The following is a 19,165-nucleotide window of genomic DNA, read 5'->3' as shown; positions in this document are numbered from 1 at the left end:
CCCCACTCAGGGATGCGCAAAGTTGTGGCTTTCCACTAGAAGTTTAGAATTCATACATAGAATTCCCAGGCCAGATGGAATTTATCAGTCAGGGGTCACTTTTACCATAAGCTGTATTGCCAGGTACACAGTTGATGTACCACTTTTGTCAGGTTTCCAGGAGAACAGAGGTAGAAAAATTTTTAAAGATAAAATCCACCATGAGTTATTCACACTGATATTTCCATTTATAATTCAGGACTGTAAAAATTTTACTTAACCTCATTAATCGAGATTCTCTATTTCCTTTTTCTCATGCCCCAAATCTCAGACCCAATGACACTAGCACAATTAACTCATTTGCTTTATCCCCTAAAGCCCACAAAGCAGCCTTAGAATAACAGTTCTCACACTGCCCCTGACAGGATGATTACTGTAACAGTTCAAGATGTTTTCTTTCAGGTCTTTTTGTCCTTAGAGTAAGTATATACCACTGAGGACGCATGGTTAAAATCCTAGATCTTGAACTCACTTGGAATAGTTCCTCTCTGTGTGGTTATGCCATTTCATGATAAACAGGTTCATTTGTTTCATTTTGCTTTTCCATTGGTAGGGGTTGCTTTTTAAATTTAATTTTCTATTAATCATATAGTTGTAACTGTATAATTATGTGAAACATTTAGAAGATTCTGAAGTCAAATCTATTAGGACAAGGTGTATTTAGAGAGGTCGAGTTTCTGTCCCTCCCTATCTCCTCAACCTTGTTCCTTTCATGGGTAGCCATTACTTTTAAAACTAAAATGTTGGCTTATTCTCACATCAAGAAAATAAAGTTTGTGAATGTGCATGTGTGTATTTTTTTAATCCCTTTTTCTTAGACAGTTGTATGTTCTACACCTTTTATCTGTTTTGCTTTATTTGCTTAACAGTATATCCTCATGTCTCATTCCGTGGCAGTGTATGGAGACATTCCTCATTGCTTTTTACCGAGGCAAATCACTGCATTGTGCAGATGTACCATACTTCATTCAAGCCAGTGCCCAACTGAGGGGCATTTGGGTTGTGTCCAGTTCTTTGCCATTACAAATGGCATTGATATCTTAAACATTCCAGTAATCACAGCCACATTTGCTTTGCTTTACTTGCTCATGTGTCTGATTTGACTTCAGATATGAAATTGAATTTTGATGCTTCCGAGCCTGTACAAAGTCCAGTGATGTTTCCTTCTTTGATTTATCCCTGTTCTAGGAAACAAGATTGATCTGGCTGAAAGGAGAGAGGTCTCCCAGCAGAGAGCTGAAGAATTCTCAGAAGCTCAGGACATGTATTACCTGGAGACCTCAGCCAAGGAATCAGATAACGTGGAGAAACTATTCCTTGACTTAGCGTGCCGCCTCATCAGTGAAGCCAGGCAGAACACACTTGTGAACAATGTATCCTCGCCCTTACCCGGAGAAGGGAAAAGCATCAGCTATTTGACTTGTTGTAATTTCAACTAAAGGCTGAGGCGAGGAGAAGTGAAAGGAATCAGCAGCTGCCCCAGTGGGCCCCCACATTGCTGGGGGAGATCTGGTGATGACTATGGCTCCCGCTCTCAGACCTTCTGACTCCTGTGGGATCCAGGCTTACAAAGCATGGCAGCCCAGAGGCTTTGTCCGCAGGCCAGCATTTAGCAGAACATATAATGGTTTCACCCTTTTGCAGTCAGGAGTTGGAGCAAGGAGAACATTGCACTAGGCGCTCCATGATCTGCAAAGCATGTTGCTTTTGTTCTTTTTTTTTTTTTTTTTTTTTTTTAAGCAGGTAAAAGCGCATTCCTGAACAGTCCAGGGGAAAATGTACCGTAGGGAGATCCCTCCTGCACGTCAGTGGGTGCATGTGGGGGCTGTGCTTTAGGGCTTCTGGGGGCCCTGGCTTTCTTGTCTACCAGATAAACCCAAACTGGGGAGGCCAAGTACTGCCTCTGGGGTGTGTGTCGATGACTCTATGGAGACGTTGAAAAGTGTTATTTCTCTTGTCCACAGGCACTTTCAAGAACTTTGCGATGTAAAAATGAAATGAAACCTTTTCCCATGACCAACAGTAACCATCACTGGTTTAGTAATATATATAAGCTCCATGACTCCTTTTGGTGCTAATGAGTCCACTCTTTCACAGACCAAACATTTTAGTACATTGATGTCCTTAAATGTATTACATTGAAATAAAAAAAAAAGGGAAGTCCATGAATCAACACTCTTTCTCAAAGTCTCATTACTACCTTTTCTAGGGTGGATTTGTTGGAAAATAAAATACTTTTCCTTTCGTGTTCTTTCCCCTCTAAATCTCTACCATTTTCTTTTTCTATTCTCTCATCTATCCAGCCCTTTAAGTAAATGAAAACGTTAGAAAAATTAAAAAAAAAAGGCTGGTGATATTCTAATATAAAAAACTAGCTCTAAGACATCATGAGTAGTACGAGAAAACAGACCTGATCTGACCCAAATACTGTGGATGAATGGACTGCGATGCAGAGTTCTAAGCAGAGCACAGTCCTTGATAGCAGGTGACATCTTTTACTTCCTGGTACTATCCATCTTGGACAGGCCAAGGCTTAGAATTTTGTACATGTTTTTGGTATGACAAGTGACAATAGCAACAGATGAAAAGTCTCATGAACCATTTTTGTATCTTCAGTAACCTTAGAAAAATTCTCTTGTGGAAGCAGGTGGAGCTGGCATTTGTCACCTCCTTCATGTAGTGATGTTACTCTCAGACTCACGACCATACATTCTTTCCTATTTCCTTTTCTTTTCCTTTCTCTCCTGTCTCCCCATTCTTTCCTGTCTTTTCCTCCCTCCCTTTATATGCATGTGTTACTGCAAATCTCCAATTCAAATGGAGGTGTATATGCCTTTACTTAGCCAATTTTAAAACAAGACTCGAAATGGAAGATGTGCTGCTGGATACGTGTTACTAATTTCTTTAGTGCCATACTTTGATGCCTTCCAATTTGTTCACTGATATAAATGCAAATTGGGGAAATAATTAAACCTGTACGCTGTTGATGCTGTTGGATGTTTCTGTAGCTTGCCGCTTGGTATCACTGAGGGATGCATAATGGAATAAGGGCAGGATATGCAGTTCTGTTGTTGTAGATGGTGGCAATCTCAGTCCTGATACGTTGATGTTTGAAAGCTGTTTAATTTTAAAGAAATGAGGTGCATAAAGACACGATATCGATAAAGCATCTCCAGTGTTCCTCTAGCAGATTTCAGAGTGACTCATCTCTTGTATACAGATTATACGTATTGTATAAGGGATTGATACTTTTGGTTGGCTTCACTGTGTTTGTTCTGATCCTATGGGTGAGAGAAAGATATCCTAGTAGTTTGAATTGCTTTTATTTTGAATCTGTTTCTGCAGGAAAGAAAAATCATTTTAATAAACACCAACCAAAATCATTTATAATAATTGTTGCTTTTCCCTCCCTGTTTCTCCACTAAGCCAGCAACTATAAAAGTTTTCAGAAAACAAGTTGATCAAGGTGGGAAGAAGAACTTGTCTGTTTAAACTGTGAGGAAATGTCCATAGGTTTAGATTTATTGTCTTTCATTTAGGGCAAAAATCCAATATCCCATATCATGACCTAACTTTGTTTCCACAGCAGCAAGCATGTTGAAACTAAAGCTGCTTTGTGAATGTAGACTGTTAGGTTGGACAAATTTAGTCATAGAACAACAGCTTCTAGAATCGCTCTTGCATTCTGAAATTCTTATTCCCTAGGGCCCTAGGGAATAGGCCATACTCATAAGGGGATTAGAAAATTCTGCTCTTGGTCCCTTCCTTCACTGTTATTCCTCTCAGCCTTTCTGTAAGGTACAGTCACCCATCTGTGGCCCATCAGCAGAGATACATGGGAATTTAGAGCTTTTCTCCCCGCCTTAGTTGTGTGAATTCCAGATTAGGCCTTATGGACACTTATTTACTGATACATCTCTAGTTTCAGAACAATCCCTGACCATATTGTAGGTGCTCCATAAATATTAGTTGAATAAATGACTTAGTGCCGAGTAGAGCTTTGCCGGTCACATGGAAATTTCTCAAATAGAACTTGAGAAAGGATACTAATTAAATGTGGTCATCTTAACCTAGACCAGGAACTAAACTCACCGGTTTGCTTACTGGTGGTTATTGCCATGACAACATTTGCTAAGATGAGCCTTCTTAAATAAAAATGAATTCTTACTCATGGTGGATGAAAAAGAGTTGCTTTCTCATAATTCAGTTTGGCTTGATCTGCCTCACACTGAGTCCATGTCTGCTTCCATTTTTTTCTTCTTTTAATAAAGTTACTAAATATATGGCAAAACTTTTCCATTTCCAATGAAAATGCATCCATCATATTTATGTCATAGAGTCAGGTTTGGGAGAATCTGTGAAATCATATAGCTCGCTGACATTAATGGTATTTTATTATGGCTTTGTGTAGACTGTATCCTCATAGGATTTTGTGCTTTTTCCTTTACCTATACAAGGCTTTTTATTTCTTTATATGCTTTTGTTATTTCTATTATATTTATATTTAATTTTGATTATGCAGGGCCAGTTGTCCTTTCTGCAGATTAGATTAGGCCATTAGCATTCCTGGCCTTTCTTTTTCCCTGTCTTTTCTACTCATTTCATGTTACCATCTCTTCCTGAGTAAAGTGGCAAGAGTGTAACTAGAAATGAAAGTCAAATGGATTGATTTGGCAATGTGTCAATTTCTGAAAGAAGGGTAAAAACCACTGGCCAAAATAATATATTTGGATTAGGATTATTTGTTTTAAGCAATTTAGATTTGTTGGAGGGAGGAGGCAGATTTTAACAGAGGACTGGATTCTATTCATGAATGATACCTTTGGAGGACACTGGTGACTTCCAGTGTTAGGTCAATGATTTGCTCATTTATCTTCTCGGCTATTCCATAATTCTTCCAGATTCAGCATCAAATTTCAGTTAAAAGCAACTATAATACTTCTGAGACTTAACTAGAAATTCAAAACCAGTGAAAAGATGTGTATCTCATTGTTCAGACAAACAGTACTCCACACAAGCAATCTGGTTGAGCACCAATTTTGGGATAAGAGGGGGATGTGCTCTCTTCTCTTTCTTCTTTTCAAATTTCATTTCTGTTCCATGAGTGTATTTGTGTTTAAAAGGAAAGCTGCCTTCCCTTACATTCATCACACTAGGTAGAAAGCATACTGAAAAGAAATGATCATGCCTTCAAACAGCTAATTGATATAGTGACCTTGGAACAAGAGAGATGACACTTCATCTTTCCTAAGCCTGTGATGTTGGAATGTTACAGTCATCTTTGGGAGCTATCCTTTGAAATTAAAAACAAATTGAAGCATAACAAAGATGGTGAAGGAATTTAAAATTTATGACATCTGAAGAATATTTGAAGGATTTGGGGAGATTTAGCCTGGGAAAGAGAGAGGAATACAATTAGTGAATTAGAGCAAGACTCTGGTTCAAAGGGGTGGAATGAGGTCCACTGATTAAAGGCCATAGGGCCACAGATTTGGGCTCTGTGTCAGGGAGAACATTCTCAAAAAGGTGGCTCACCATGGAAGGAGCTGCCTTAGGTAATAGTAACCATCAAACAGACTATATGATGTGGAAAGGATCTCAGCATTGGTTAGAGGTTCGACTGGATGACCTTTTAACTTATGTTGTAGCACTTTGCCTCTCACATGTTCAGTTAAGTATCTGTTACCTACAGTTAATGTAGGTTTTTTTTTTTTTTTAAGGTGTTGCTGTTCTGCCAATCCTCCTGGAAGGAGGTTCGTTACATGTTGTTTGGCTAAGAGACTGGCTTGTCATTGTGGCCTAGACTGGAATTGCTTTGTCAGTCCATTCACTGATGTCCAGTTCAAATCACAAAATGGCTCTTGAGTTAAAAAGAAGAAAAGATATTATTTTAATAGAAGTTACATAAAATCATAGAAATTATGTTTTTGTTACTTGCCAAACATGCTCAGTTTAGTGAATAACTGGTATCCAGGATTTCAGACCAGGCGTTTTTAGCAGAACAGAATCTTCAGTTAAAGATCCCATAAATGGACCAACATGAAGTTTTGCAGCTTCCATTAGAGATGGACTGGTGCGTTAATGGCATAAAGCAGACCCTAAGATCTATTTTGGCAGAATCTCAAATGACATTTCATTAGTTGGTTTGATTCTCTTGAAAAAACATGTTCTGCAAATTATTTTAATAGAACCAAAGCCAAATTTCTTCATGTAGAAAAAGTAACAAAACATGGGTTTTCAGAAATCAGAGATAACTATAAGCAACACTTACTAATAAAGCCCATGACCACATGATTCCACCTGCAAAATAACTTGCATCCCTGTTAAGCTGATAGATGGCTTTTCATTAGTCTTTATAAGAAGTCATTGGTCTTGCATCAGTATGGTGAGAAACACTTGAGTTTGGGTAAGACTTTCTTTGACTCCTTTAAATAAGAGGTTAGAGCACAAAAGTTAGCCACCTCTTTAATTGACTTACTTAGGTATATGAGACAAATTCTTACTTTCCCCCTGAATTAGAGCAGAATTTTTGGAGATGTTGTGTCCTAGTTCCTAATGGACTACTTGATGGGTTATAACTTCAACACTTCAAGTAGTGATGTAGGGAGGCGTGTGAAGGGGGAACACCAGGTTAGATATGAGGAGTCCTAGTACTGCCATGAATTAGCTGTATCTTTATGCAAAGCACAATCTCTTGAGCATCAGTTTCCCCACCTATGAGCTAGACTCATTATACCTGTCAGAATTATTGTGAAAATTAGGTAAGATAAATTGAAAGTTAGGACAGTGCTCAGTAAACAGTAGGCAGTCAAATATTAGTTCTTTTCTCCTTAATTAAGGGCAGACTTTGGATGGTCTGATACAAGTATAGATCCTTAGGACAAAACAAAGAACCCCTCTCAACTTCAAAGAAAAGAGCACCATTTCTGAAAGGGCCTTAAAGGAAATCACTTATTTGATCCATCTTTCTGCCTTTGGGCATTACCGTCACCCAAGAGTCTCTTTATTTCTTTACATATTTCAGGAAAGGCATTCTTGCACTCTTTCCCAATGGGCAATTCCGGGGTTGCAAACTCCTCATTATCAGGAAACTTAACTGTATTACTGAAATACCTCACAGTGCAATTTGAACCTCTTCTTGAGCCCATTCTCCATGGGAAGAAAAATGGGCTGATCCTATCTTCTTTTTAAGGGACCATGTTTGCCATTTATTATTGCCCTTTGCCTCATTTTTTTCCTTTAACAACAGTCAGAAAAAGCTCATTGAGGTGATAATCAATCACATTCTCTTGGGGAATGTCAGGCTAGGTATTTATAAACTCTTAGTTTCTTATTAGTATCAGATTTAGATCACAATCTTACTGTTGATTAACTCTTCAATTATCCATGTATTTTTCTTCCTTATATACCTGATAACAAAGTGTGCTTCTGAAGAATTATTCTGGTTGTGTGGTTCTTATTTTCTCCTCTTGGTAAAAATAGAGTCATGAATCCTAGTTTTGTCATCTGCTTTTAGAATTTCATTTTGTAGATGACGTATATTTGATGGACGTAATTACCAACACCCAAATTTAGCAGGGTTTCTTTCCCTTTCTACATGTGCACTGTATTCTAAAATAAAAATTGGAGTACCAAATGCCTAATAAAGCAAAAACTCATGTACAGAATAACACAAGAATCTGGTCTGTTAGGATAATTTATCAATAGTTGAATGGTCCACAGCTTTGTTTAAGGTTATACAGTTATGCCTGGATTAAATAACAATAGCAAAATTTGATAAGCCCTCTGAAAAACAGCTGCTAAACATACAGCTTTCTGGAATGTAATCATTAGAAATATTCTGTTATCCTATACAATTGCAGAATGCTAGTGGAACTTTCTTGTAGGCTATTTGACAATGAATGTCAATTGATTTAAAAAATTTTTTAATCCTCTTATCCCTTTAAGGCATGTTGGGGCTTTCATGTCCCTTTGTGGAAAATTTCAAATGACTGGAATGCTGGCTTCTAATTTCTGCTCACTCAAGTGTCCTCTAGACATACCAGATGGTTGGAGCTCCTTTGATGATATGTAAGGGAGCTACATAAATGTATTTATGTAAATACACTTACATAAATGTAAGTGTGTGAGTAAAGTTGCTGTTTTCAGCAACACACACACACACTCTTCCACAAAACTCTGCTTTTAAAATTTCAAATAATAAAGGATTAAGAAGAGATTTTTGATCATCTAAAGGGAAGAAGTTGTGCCCCACATATATTGTTACTATACTTTAGTGCATGACTTTTAGTGTAGGGATGAAATAAAATGCAAAATATATCATTCTGGAGGTCTTCTCAGCAGCTAGTTAAAATATTTAGAGAAGCTGTTTTATGAAGACTTAGAGAACCCCTGATTTCCCCCCTTTCTCTATCTCTTTCCTTTAAAACATGGACCTTTAACATACACATAGTTTTAACAAACATGTTAATCATCAAATCTTATGAACTCAGTTATCAATATTTGGCTGGTTTTAAGCATAGGCTCTCAGTAATATCTGAATATACCAGTATATGAAATCTAACTATCTGATTCAACACAGGCATAATACTTGGTTTTAAATGTTAATATGCAGCACACTGTATTGTCCTGTGTTCATGTATTTTGTTTGTTTAATAAAAAGCCCGTTAGAAATATAAGCCCATAATGACCTGAGTGCACTTAGCTGAAAACACTCTATAAAGGTGATTGTATGAAAACTTCAATCAGCATTAAAAAGGGGATATCAGAAACAGAAACGTGAAAAATTCTTTAATGAAGTTGCATCCCTCTTTTTAGAATTAAGATATAATTCATACACAATTCACCCCTTTAAAGTGTTCAATTTGGTGTTTTTAGTATTTTCACAAAGTTGTACAACACTCACCACTATCTAACTCTAGAACATTTTCAGTATCCCAAAAAGAAACTGTACTCGTTAGCAATTACTTCTCCACCCTCTCCCCCAGCATCTGGTAACCACTAAACTTTCTGTTTCTGTGGATTTGCCTATCTTGGACATTTCATATAATATGTGATTTTCTGTGTCTGACTTCTTTCACTTAGCATAATGTTTTCAAGGTTCCCGTTGTACCATGAATCAATATTCTTTTTATGGCTAAATATTCCATTGTGTGTATATTCCAGAATTTACTTGTCCATTCATCAGTTGATAAACATTTGGGTTGTTTCCATTTGGGGGTTGTTATAAATAATGCTGCTATGGACATTTGTGTACAGATTTCCTGTGTGGGTATATATTTTCACATCTCTCTTAAAAGCGATTAGTCTAACAAAACATTTGTGTTCACTTAAGCAGAACCTCTTAAAATCCCACTTGGAGAATGCAACTTACAATCTTAGGTCAATTGGTCAATTAGAGGACCCTGAATAATGGCTAACTTCCCAATATGTCCATAGGAATCTTTCTATGAGCCTACCATTTATATATGATAATCAATTTCATGAAGACTGTTTGTCCTGTAGAAACTGAGCTGTCATCGCATAGAGAATTTCTAAAGTCCTCTGCATTGTTTCAAGGGATAGCTACAAACCATGTTGGAAAGGAGTACTCATTCAATCTTCTAGGATTCAATGAAGGAGCACTTTTAATATATCCTTTACATATTGACTGTCTTTAAAGTTTGGATTTTCCATCTTGAAAAAAGATTGTCAAATCGCCAAACCACCTGACTGTTCATTGTAGCTTAAGTTTTTATTAAGAAATAATTCATACTGAGAGTAAAAGTAAAAAGAATGTATTTTGTGTGCAAAGGATGAATGTATTAATAACTTTTTATTTGTAAAAATTTTTTAAAAAGATGAATGGAAATTGCGTTCTCATGTACTTGTATATAAATAAACATTTCCTGTTACCCACATGTGGAGTATCATATGCCATCAAAGTAGGTAAAAGCAAATAAGCTTTAAGTACATGAATGTCCTTCAGCATGAGGTGGAATGTGCTCTGAATTTGGGCACCTGAGTTTGTTTATGCTCTAATTGGCTCTCCTCTGTAAAATAAGGGACTAGATTAAATAATTTTAAGACCTTCTGATTATAATACTAAATAAGGCTACTCTGCTATATTCAGGATAGGAAAGGTACACACTAATTATTTCTAATGGCGAGAAAGATGCTTTATCTGAAGATACAGTGGAAGGAGTATTACACTGAGAAGCAGGAGACATAAATTCTAATCCCAGTTCTGACACGGACAAGCTGTGTGACTTTGGGCTAATCATTTAATTTCAAGCCTTAATTTTCTCAACTACAAAATACACAGTAGATTAGATATCTCTAAGGTCACTTCATCTAAAATACATTATATGGTTCTATATTCTTTAGAGACATCACTTAAGATCTTATCTTTCACAATTAGGAATGAAACTACTTACTCATCACTAATAAGGTATTTGTTCATTCACCATTCATTTATTCACAATTTACTAGCATATGCTATATGGCAGGTGTAGGAATCTGTCCCCACATGTTACGGCAGGAGTCATGGATTTGTTCTTTTTCTTGAAATTCATCCCCTCTCCAATCCTTTCCTCTTATCCTCTGTGTTGGGACATGCACTTGAAAAATGAGTGTCTTGGATTAAGAGTGAGTACAGTGGCATGGAACATGGTAGAGTTAAGAGGATAATAAAAGAATCAAACCTGATTTTGGGCTCCCTGACAAGTCTTCTGAGCATAGGCAATCTGTAATCTTACTTGACATTATCATTTAGTGTTTATAAAATATCGGGCTTTACAAAATCACTTACTATAATTTTATGTTATTATCTAATTACAGCTTTTCTACAGTTGGTATGAGACTCTTATTTTTGCTATTTTAGCACCTTCATTAAAAAGATGTTTTGTTTTTGAATTTCTCTCCCGAATATACAGGCTGTGGTTTAAAGTACTCTATTATTAATATTAATTTGAACCATATGAAATTTGTTAAGTTAAAACCAGTCAGGTATGACAATTTCATATCATTCTAATCTGACCTAGTATGCTGTAAACTGCAAAGTTTGAGAGGCAAATACTACTAGCTAGAGAAAGTTTGACTCTTATGTATGTGTGGTTTTTTTAAAGATTTTATTTATTTTATTTGACAGAGAGACAGCAGAGAGGGAACACAAGCAGGGGGAGTGGGAGAGGGAGAAGCAGGCTTCCCGCTGAGCAGAGAGCCCGATGCAGGGCTCGATCCCAGGACCTTGGGATCGTGACCTGAGCCGAAGGCAGACGCTTAACGACTGAGCCACCCAGGTGACCCTCTTACGTATTTTCATTCTATTTTGCTTTTTCCCACTAAGGAAATTTGGACAAGTTATTTCACCTTGAACATTGTTTTTTTCCATTAGTTCAATGGGATAAATTGCAAATTTGAATAGGATTTTAAAATACGTGTGCATGTACAAATAATCAGATCATTGTAAGTATGAATGAGGTTTATTCTCCCAATATCTAAATGCTTAGATCATTGTGCTTCTCATTTGGGGAATGTAATGCTTCAGGTACAGAATTCCTTGGCAAATTGAAAGTGGTGTTTTGAAAAACTTTGAGGATAACTATCCTTAATTGACTCAATTATTCCACATCTGCTAACAGGCAGACTGTACCTCATATAAGCTATCTATATACCGCAAAACACATCTGCAGCTGAGAGATGAAACTGGGAGCTATGTTTAAACCACAGTCATGTGCTTGTGTTTTTGGCCAGGTGCTCACCTCTGAATATCTCAATAACTGAAATATCTTATTTCCATTACTTACTTGCAGGAAACCACATGTTATTAACATAAGACAGACTATCTAAATTTTCATACTTGGAATTTATTCACGTTTCCTAGAAAATAGTTATATTTTCAATCTAGATAAAAATAAGCTTGAAGAAACAGGCTAGTCTGACTTTGATCTTAGAGATGAAACCACAAGAACTAATAACTATATGTGGCCTGACATTCTACAAAGTTTAGTGATGCTCATATTCACATTTAATCCTCATGGTAACCTTGTGAAGTACTTTCTGCAGCTGGAGTAGAAAGTACACAAGTTCTGATGGAAGATAAATGTTAAGACCCTGGTTTGAACATGGGAAGCATTCCAAACAAAAGGAATGAAGAGTAGAAAAGCTTTAAGTCAAAGTATCTGTATTGCTTGGGGCAAGTTACTTAGCCTCTTTTTATCTTGCTTTCCTCATTGTAAAATGAGGAATTATTTGTCAAGCACCTGCTATGTGCCAAGAAGTGTTCTAGTCACTGAAACTATAGCAGTGAACAAAATATAAAAACTTACTTTAATGGAAATTAAAGCATGGGAAGAATAGAAAATAAAGAAATACACAGTAATGTCAGATGGTGATAATTACTGAGAAGAAAATAAACCAGAGCAAGGGAGAGAAGCAGTGATGGTGGAGTGTCAATCTTTTATACAAGGTGGTTAAGGAGAGGCCTCATCGATAACGTCATTTGAAAATAGAGCTGAAGTAAAAGAGGGAATGGTGTGTCTATTTTGGTGAAAGTGTTCTAGGCAGAGGGAACAGAATATATAAAGGCCTCAAGGTGAGAGAATTCTAGTATGACTAAAGCACAAGGAATGAGTGAGTGTCAACGGGAGATGAGGTTTGAGGGGAGTGGTGATATGGATCATAGCAGCCTTTGGAAGGTTTTGAGTAGAATAGTGATTTGACTTATATTTTAACAGGACCACATTGCTGCTGTGTTAAGAGTAGATTATATAAGGGTAAAGGTAGAAGCAAGGAAACCATTTGGAAGATGATTGGTATAATCCAGGAAAAGAAGATGACTTGGGCCATATGAGTAGATGTGGAGATTGTGGGAAGTGTTCATATTCTGGCTACATTCTATTTAACTGTTTTCTTCAATTGAGGTATAATTGACATATAACATTAGTTTCAGGTGTACAACATAATATTTGATATGTGTATTTATTGTGAAATGAATACGACAATAAGCCTAGTTAACATCCTAAACACACATAGTTAACATTTTTTTTGGTAGTAATGAGAACTATTGGATTTTTTATTATAGAAAATATCAAACGTAAAGTATAAGAGTATAATGAACCTCCACGTACATACACATCACCCACCTTCAACAATCATCAGCTCATAGTCAATCGTGTTTCTTCTATATTCCCACTCATTTTCTCCATTCTATATTATTTTGAGGCAGGGCCCATACATTATATAATTCCATCTAGAAATATTTCCATATGTATCATTAAAATATGTGTTTCAAAGACAATCACAATATCATAATCATATCTAAAAAGTTTTCTTTAAAGATTTATTTATTTATTTTAGACAGAGAGAGTGGAGTGAGCAAGCAAGCGTGGGGCAGAGGGAGAAAGAATCCAAGCAGACTCAGAGCTCAGTGTGGAGCCCATCTTGGGGCTCGACCTCACGACCCTGAGATAATGACCTGAGCTGAAACCAAGAGTCAGAGGCTGAACCGACTGCGCCACCCAGGCACCCCAATATCTGATATGTTTTAAATAGTTTTTTAAAATACTTAAACATGGCTTCTGTATGTATTTGAAAGATTGAGCCTACGGGTCTTGCTCAAGGTTTAAATGTAAAGAAAGAAGAGTCAAGCATGACTGCAAAGTTTTTGACTTAAGCTGCTGGGAGTGTTTCACTGACATTTGCTCACATGAAAAACACTGCAGGAGGAGCAGTTTTGGCGGGTAGGGTGAACCAGGAGTTTGGTTCAGGATGTGTTGAGTTTGAGATGTCTATTAGATATCCAAATAAGAGATATTAAGTTGGTAGTTGTAGATATGTGCCTGAAATTTGGGGAGAGATTAGGCTGGAGATAGAAATTTGGGAGTCAGTAATATGGAGATAGTACTGAAAGCCTTAAACTGACATCATCAAAGAAGTTAGTGTAACTGAAGAGACCTGAGGACTGAACCCTGGGACACTCCAACATTTAGTTAGGGATAGGAAAGAACCAGCAAAAGAGACAGAACGTATGACCAGTGAAACAGGGAGAAGAGCAGTGTTCTGAAAATATTCCAAGGAGCTGTGGTCAGTTGTGTCAAATGCTGCTGATCTGTTGAGAAGGATGAAGAGTAAGAGATGACCATGGATTTAGGAACATGAAATTCATTGGTGACACTATTATTTTAGTGGAGTGATGGGGATGAAAGAATGCCTTGCATGAGTTCAGGAGAAAAAGAAGAGAGGTAAAGGACAGTGACTATGGAATAAATTCTTCTAAGGAGTTTTTGCTAAATAAGGGGTGTTGAGGAATGTGAGGCAAGAAAAGTTTTGTTTTTAAAGCAGGATATATTAGTGCTGATGGGAATGATCATGGAATGATTCATGATATAGGAGAGGAAGACAGTATCTGGAGAGGTGTCCCTGAGTGCACAAGGGGAAGAATTAACTTTGAGTCATCACAAGACACTTCATATAAATGGGCAGGAAGGAATGCAGGGTCTCTGGGCACCTAGGTGTATGAGTGAGACCGTGAGAATGTGAGATAATATACATGAGTACCTCACACATAGGAGGCATACAAATGTGAGTTCTCTTCACTGGGGGCTTTTTTTTTTTTTTTAAGATTTTATTTATTTGACAGAGAGAGAGAGTGTACTAGCAGGAGGAGCAGCAGAGGGAGAGGGAGAAGCCGACTCTCCACTGAGCAGAGAGCCTGATGCGGGGCTTGATCCCAGGACCCTGGGATCATGACCTGAGCTGAAGGCAGACGCTTAACAGACTTAGCCACCCAGGCGTTCCCGGGGGGCTTTTTTTTTTTTTTTTTAAGAGTTAATGCTAACAACCTAGAGCCACAGATAGCTGTTTTTACTGATTAATGGGTCATGGAGAACAGAATTAGGTAGCTTTAAAAAATTATGAAAGGCAAAATGTAGGTGTAATACTGATACATGTGGCATATTGGTTAGGATTACTTGGCTATATAAAATTAAAAAAAGAAAGAAAAAACAAGACAGGGTTTCTTTTTCTCATGTGAAATAAGTTTAGAGGTTGGCAGCCTGGGGCTAGTACTGTGGTTTCATGGTGTTGTCGGTGGGGTATCTCTCAACTCTGGCCTCTATAATTTCAAGACAATGTATTGTCTAAGATGGCTGCTAGAGCCCTAGCCATCATGTCCCTGTCCCAGCAATGGGAAGGAAGAAGGAAGAAGGGCTTGATCCCTTCATTCCATGGAGACTTCTTGGAAGTTCCATGCAACACTTCTATTTATAGCTCTCTGGCCAGAAACTTGGCCTGCAAGGAAGGCTGAGAAACAGTCTTTCAACAGAGTATATTGTTCCCTTAGTAAAATAGGGGTTTTATTACAAAGGAGGAAGCAGAGAACTGATATCAGGGCAGACCTTAGCACTTGTGGGAAGAGCATGGTTTTATAGATAAGACTCCTGTTTGAATTCTGGCTCTACCATGTACTGATTATGACCTTGAACAAGTTACTTTATCCCTGTGCCTCAGTTTTCTCTTCTCTAAAACTGAGCCAATACCACCTACTACATGCTATTCTGAGGATTAAATGAATAATACAAATAATGTGCCATAGTGTTTGGCATAATAATAGGCACATAAGTGATACTACCATGAAATAAAAAATTAGTCAACTAGCAGGCCCCTAAGAGATACGGTCTTAGTCTTTTCAGGCTGCTTTAACAAAATACCATAGACTGAGTGGTGTATAAAAACCTAGAATTAAAGATTTCATTTTTAAGTAATCTCTGCAGCTAACATGGGGCTCAAACCCACAACCCCAAGATCAAGAGTCGCATGCTCCACCAACCCAGCCAGCCAGTGCCCCAACACCAGAAACGTCTCACAGTTCTGGAGGCCAGGAAGCCAAAGATCAAGGTGCCTGTAGATGCCATGTCTGGTGAGGCCCTGTTTCCTAGTTCATAGATGGCTGTCTTTTTACTGTGGCATGACAGAAGTGAGGGAGCTCTCTGTGATCTCTTTTTAAGGTTACTAATCCCATTCATGAGGTCTCTACTCTCCCGACCTCATCACTTCCCCAAAGCTCCACCTCCAAATACAATCACATTGGGGATTAGGTTTCAACATATGAACTGAATATTAGGGAGGGCACGTGTTGTGATGAGCACTGGGTGTTACACACAACTAATGAATCGTTGAACACTGTATCAAAAACTAATGATGTACTATATGCTGGCTAACTGAACATAATTAAAAAAAAGAAATAAAAATATCACATAAATTATGGGCACCTAGGTTGCTCAGTTGGTTAAGCAACTGTCTTCGGCTCAGGTCATGATCCTGGAGTCCTGGGACTGATTCCTGCATCGGGCTTCCTGCTCGGCAGGGAGTTTGCTTCTCCCTCTGGCCCTACACCCTCTTGTACTCTCTCTCTCTCTCTCTCTCTCTCAAATAAATAAATAAAATCTTTAAAAATAAAAAAAAATCACAAATTAAAAAAAAGAAACCTAATTCAATCTATAGCAGATGCTGAAGAGTTCAGGTTGTTGGCTGCTCATTACAGGTTTAATGTTAGAGGAACTGTATCAACTTCAAGGAGAGTTGGAACACACTGTCAAAGGCATTTGTTGACTCCAGTTAATGGATTGAAAATGACTTATGGTCTTTGGGAAAGGATTATAAACATTCATTAGCTTTATACTTTTATAAACTAAGGGTGCATGGTGTAATTCCTAGGGTATATACAAAAAGAAACAGCATTTAATTTCCAAACCTAGAAGAAAAACAGGAATGATAAAAAACAAAAAACAAAACAAATCAACAACAACAAAAACCAACCAGAAAAGGAGAAGGAAACAAACAATGAATAGGCAGGATAAATAAGAAGTATGAAAGAAGATAAACCCAAATGTATTTTGGTTACATTGCTAATGGACTAAATGTTCAGTTACAGGACAAAGATTCTCAAACTGAACAACACAAAACCCAACTAAGAGTTTTATAGGAAACACATCTAAGACATAAAGATCTTTTTGATCTGGGAGATCAAAAAGAAATGGAGAACAAACAAAACCCCAAAACCTCTTGCAAATACTAACCAAAACAAAGCTAATATAGTATAGTAATAACAAGTAGATATTAGCACATAAAAGCGTTCATGGTGGGTCACCTGGCTGGCTGTCCATAGAGCATGCAACTGGTGATCTCGGGGTTGTGGGTTCAAGTCTCATGTTGGGTGCAGAGATTACTTAAAAAAAGAAAAAAGCATTCATGGTGATGAAATGAGCTTTTCAAGACGGACTTTTCAGTCTATAGGGAAGATACAAAATTGAATTTGTGCCTAATAATGTAAACTCAAAAAAAAAAACCCACTAAAGTGCAAAACACATTCACAATCAGAGGGAGATTTAAAAATACCTTCTTCGATAATTGATAGAATGGGAGAAAAATCAGTACAAATAATTTGAACACGATGAACATATCTAATATATACATACAAAATACTGTGTCCAGAAACTGCAGGATACATGTTCTTCTCAAGCATACATGGAACCTTTACAAAAACTGACTATAGATGGGGCCACAAAACAACTCTCAACAAATTTCAAAGGACTGAAATAATAGAGTAACTTTTCTGACCACAGTGTAATTTAGGTAGAAGTCATTCATAGAGACAACTAGAAAAAAACCTTATGCTTGAAAACTAAGAAACACATTTGTAAAAAACTCATGGGTCAAATAAACCACATGGAGATTATTAAACATTTTGAACTGAATGATAACAAAAATACTAACATACAAGTGTGATCTCAGGAGAAAGTCTAGACAGCCAGACTTTGGATTAAACAGCCTATGGATGGTAACCGTAGATATGAATTCAACCAGAGTACATGTAGAAGGGCCAATAATAGAACACTAACAGGCAACATCTTTTAAAGTGTAGGCAAATAAAAAGGCAAAGACAATAAGGGGAGATGATCAGACAATACTTCCGAGACCCGAGTATACAGGGATCCTGCCCCAGGACCCATGCTTCAGGGAGACTGGTGCTTTAGAGTGCCTTCCTCAAGATTTTCTAAGTTCTCCAGTTCCTGGGAGTAAGCAAGACACCCTGAGCCCAGATCTAGTCCCACATGGGATCTGGTTGCCAGAAGTACCTCTTAAAATTTTCCAAATTTCACTTTGGTGCCTGGCATAGGTACCATTTCTCCCCTTTGAGGTACTCTCCAACCCTCTAACTCATGCTAGGTGTGGAACACATGCCCTGAAGAGTGCTGGGTCTCATACCTCTGAAACTGCCTTGGGTCTGAACGGTAGGCCATTCCTGCTGACTGAAGCAATATTTCTTTCCCATGACAGTATGTGATTGGGCTGCAAGAATGGTGCTTTGTTTAGGTGATTCTCCTATTGGACAAACGAATTCCAGGTTCTGGGCTACCAAATGTCACCACTGACTCTTAGGATTGAGTTGTGTGTGTGGGGGGGGGAGGGGCGGGCCCGTGCATTGGCTCTCACCGGTCTGTTTCATCTGTGGTGCCATCTCTGATCTGTAGACCCCAGGCTTGTGAGGGTGGTGGCGGTTGTTCTTTAGCCTGTTCACCTCCTGCCTTTGGCACTAGGGAGATCACCTTACCGCTTTGCAAGTTCTGCACCTTGTGTCAGGCCAAGCCCTTCTCATCTGAGGCCTTTTAGGACTCTTGCTCCACAATGCCAATTGTCCCTTCTAATCAATGTCCTCTCTTGTATCTTTTCTTTTTTCTTTAAGATTTTATTTATTTATTTGACAGAGAGAGACATAGTGAGAGAGGGAACACAAGCAGGGGGAGTGGGAGAGGAAGCAGGCTTCCGCCGAGCAGGGAGCGCAATGCAGGACTTGATCCCAGCACCCTGGGATCATGACCTGAGCCAAAGGCAGACGCTTAACGACTGAGCCCCTCCTCTCTTGTTTCAATTGATAATGACACTGTGCTCTCCAGGTTTGGACTTAAGCCATGCTGAAGGAATGGACATTCCTTGCACAAATGAAACCACTCTTCTTGCTCCACACCTGGGCCTCTTGCCCTGGGTGTGACCAAGAGATCAGTCTAGGAATGCAGTAATTATAGCCTAAAAAGTTTAAGAGAAGACATGGTTGGAATATGTATTCTATGTTTACGCTATAGTAGTC

At 38.0% G+C, this 19,165-nt stretch overlaps 1 protein-coding gene across 6 annotated transcripts in view; it reads left to right on the top strand.

The window, feature by feature from the left end:
- The window catches only part of RAB30 (RAB30, member RAS oncogene family), an 84,001-nt gene extending 74,073 nt beyond the window's left edge, over window positions 1-9,928 (top strand). For all 6 annotated transcript variants that reach the window (XM_025894368.2, XM_073879791.1, XM_073879793.1 and 3 more), the window contains one exon: window positions 1,228-9,928. In XM_025894368.2, coding sequence (XP_025750153.1) covers window positions 1,228-1,478 — 251 coding nt within the window. In that variant the 3' untranslated portion in view covers window positions 1,479-9,928. The remainder of the gene's footprint in view (window positions 1-1,227) is intronic.
- The last annotated feature ends 9,237 nt before the right edge of the window (window positions 9,929-19,165 follow it).

This window comes from Callorhinus ursinus, unplaced genomic scaffold (assembly GCF_003265705.2).
Source record: "Callorhinus ursinus isolate GAN/ISIS: 27379988/994484 unplaced genomic scaffold, GSC_fseal_2.0 scaffold35, whole genome shotgun sequence".
Taxonomy (NCBI): domain Eukaryota; kingdom Metazoa; phylum Chordata; class Mammalia; order Carnivora; family Otariidae; genus Callorhinus; species Callorhinus ursinus.
The sequence above is the reverse complement of the archived record's forward strand: the minus strand, read 5'-3'. Positions and strand labels throughout refer to the sequence as shown.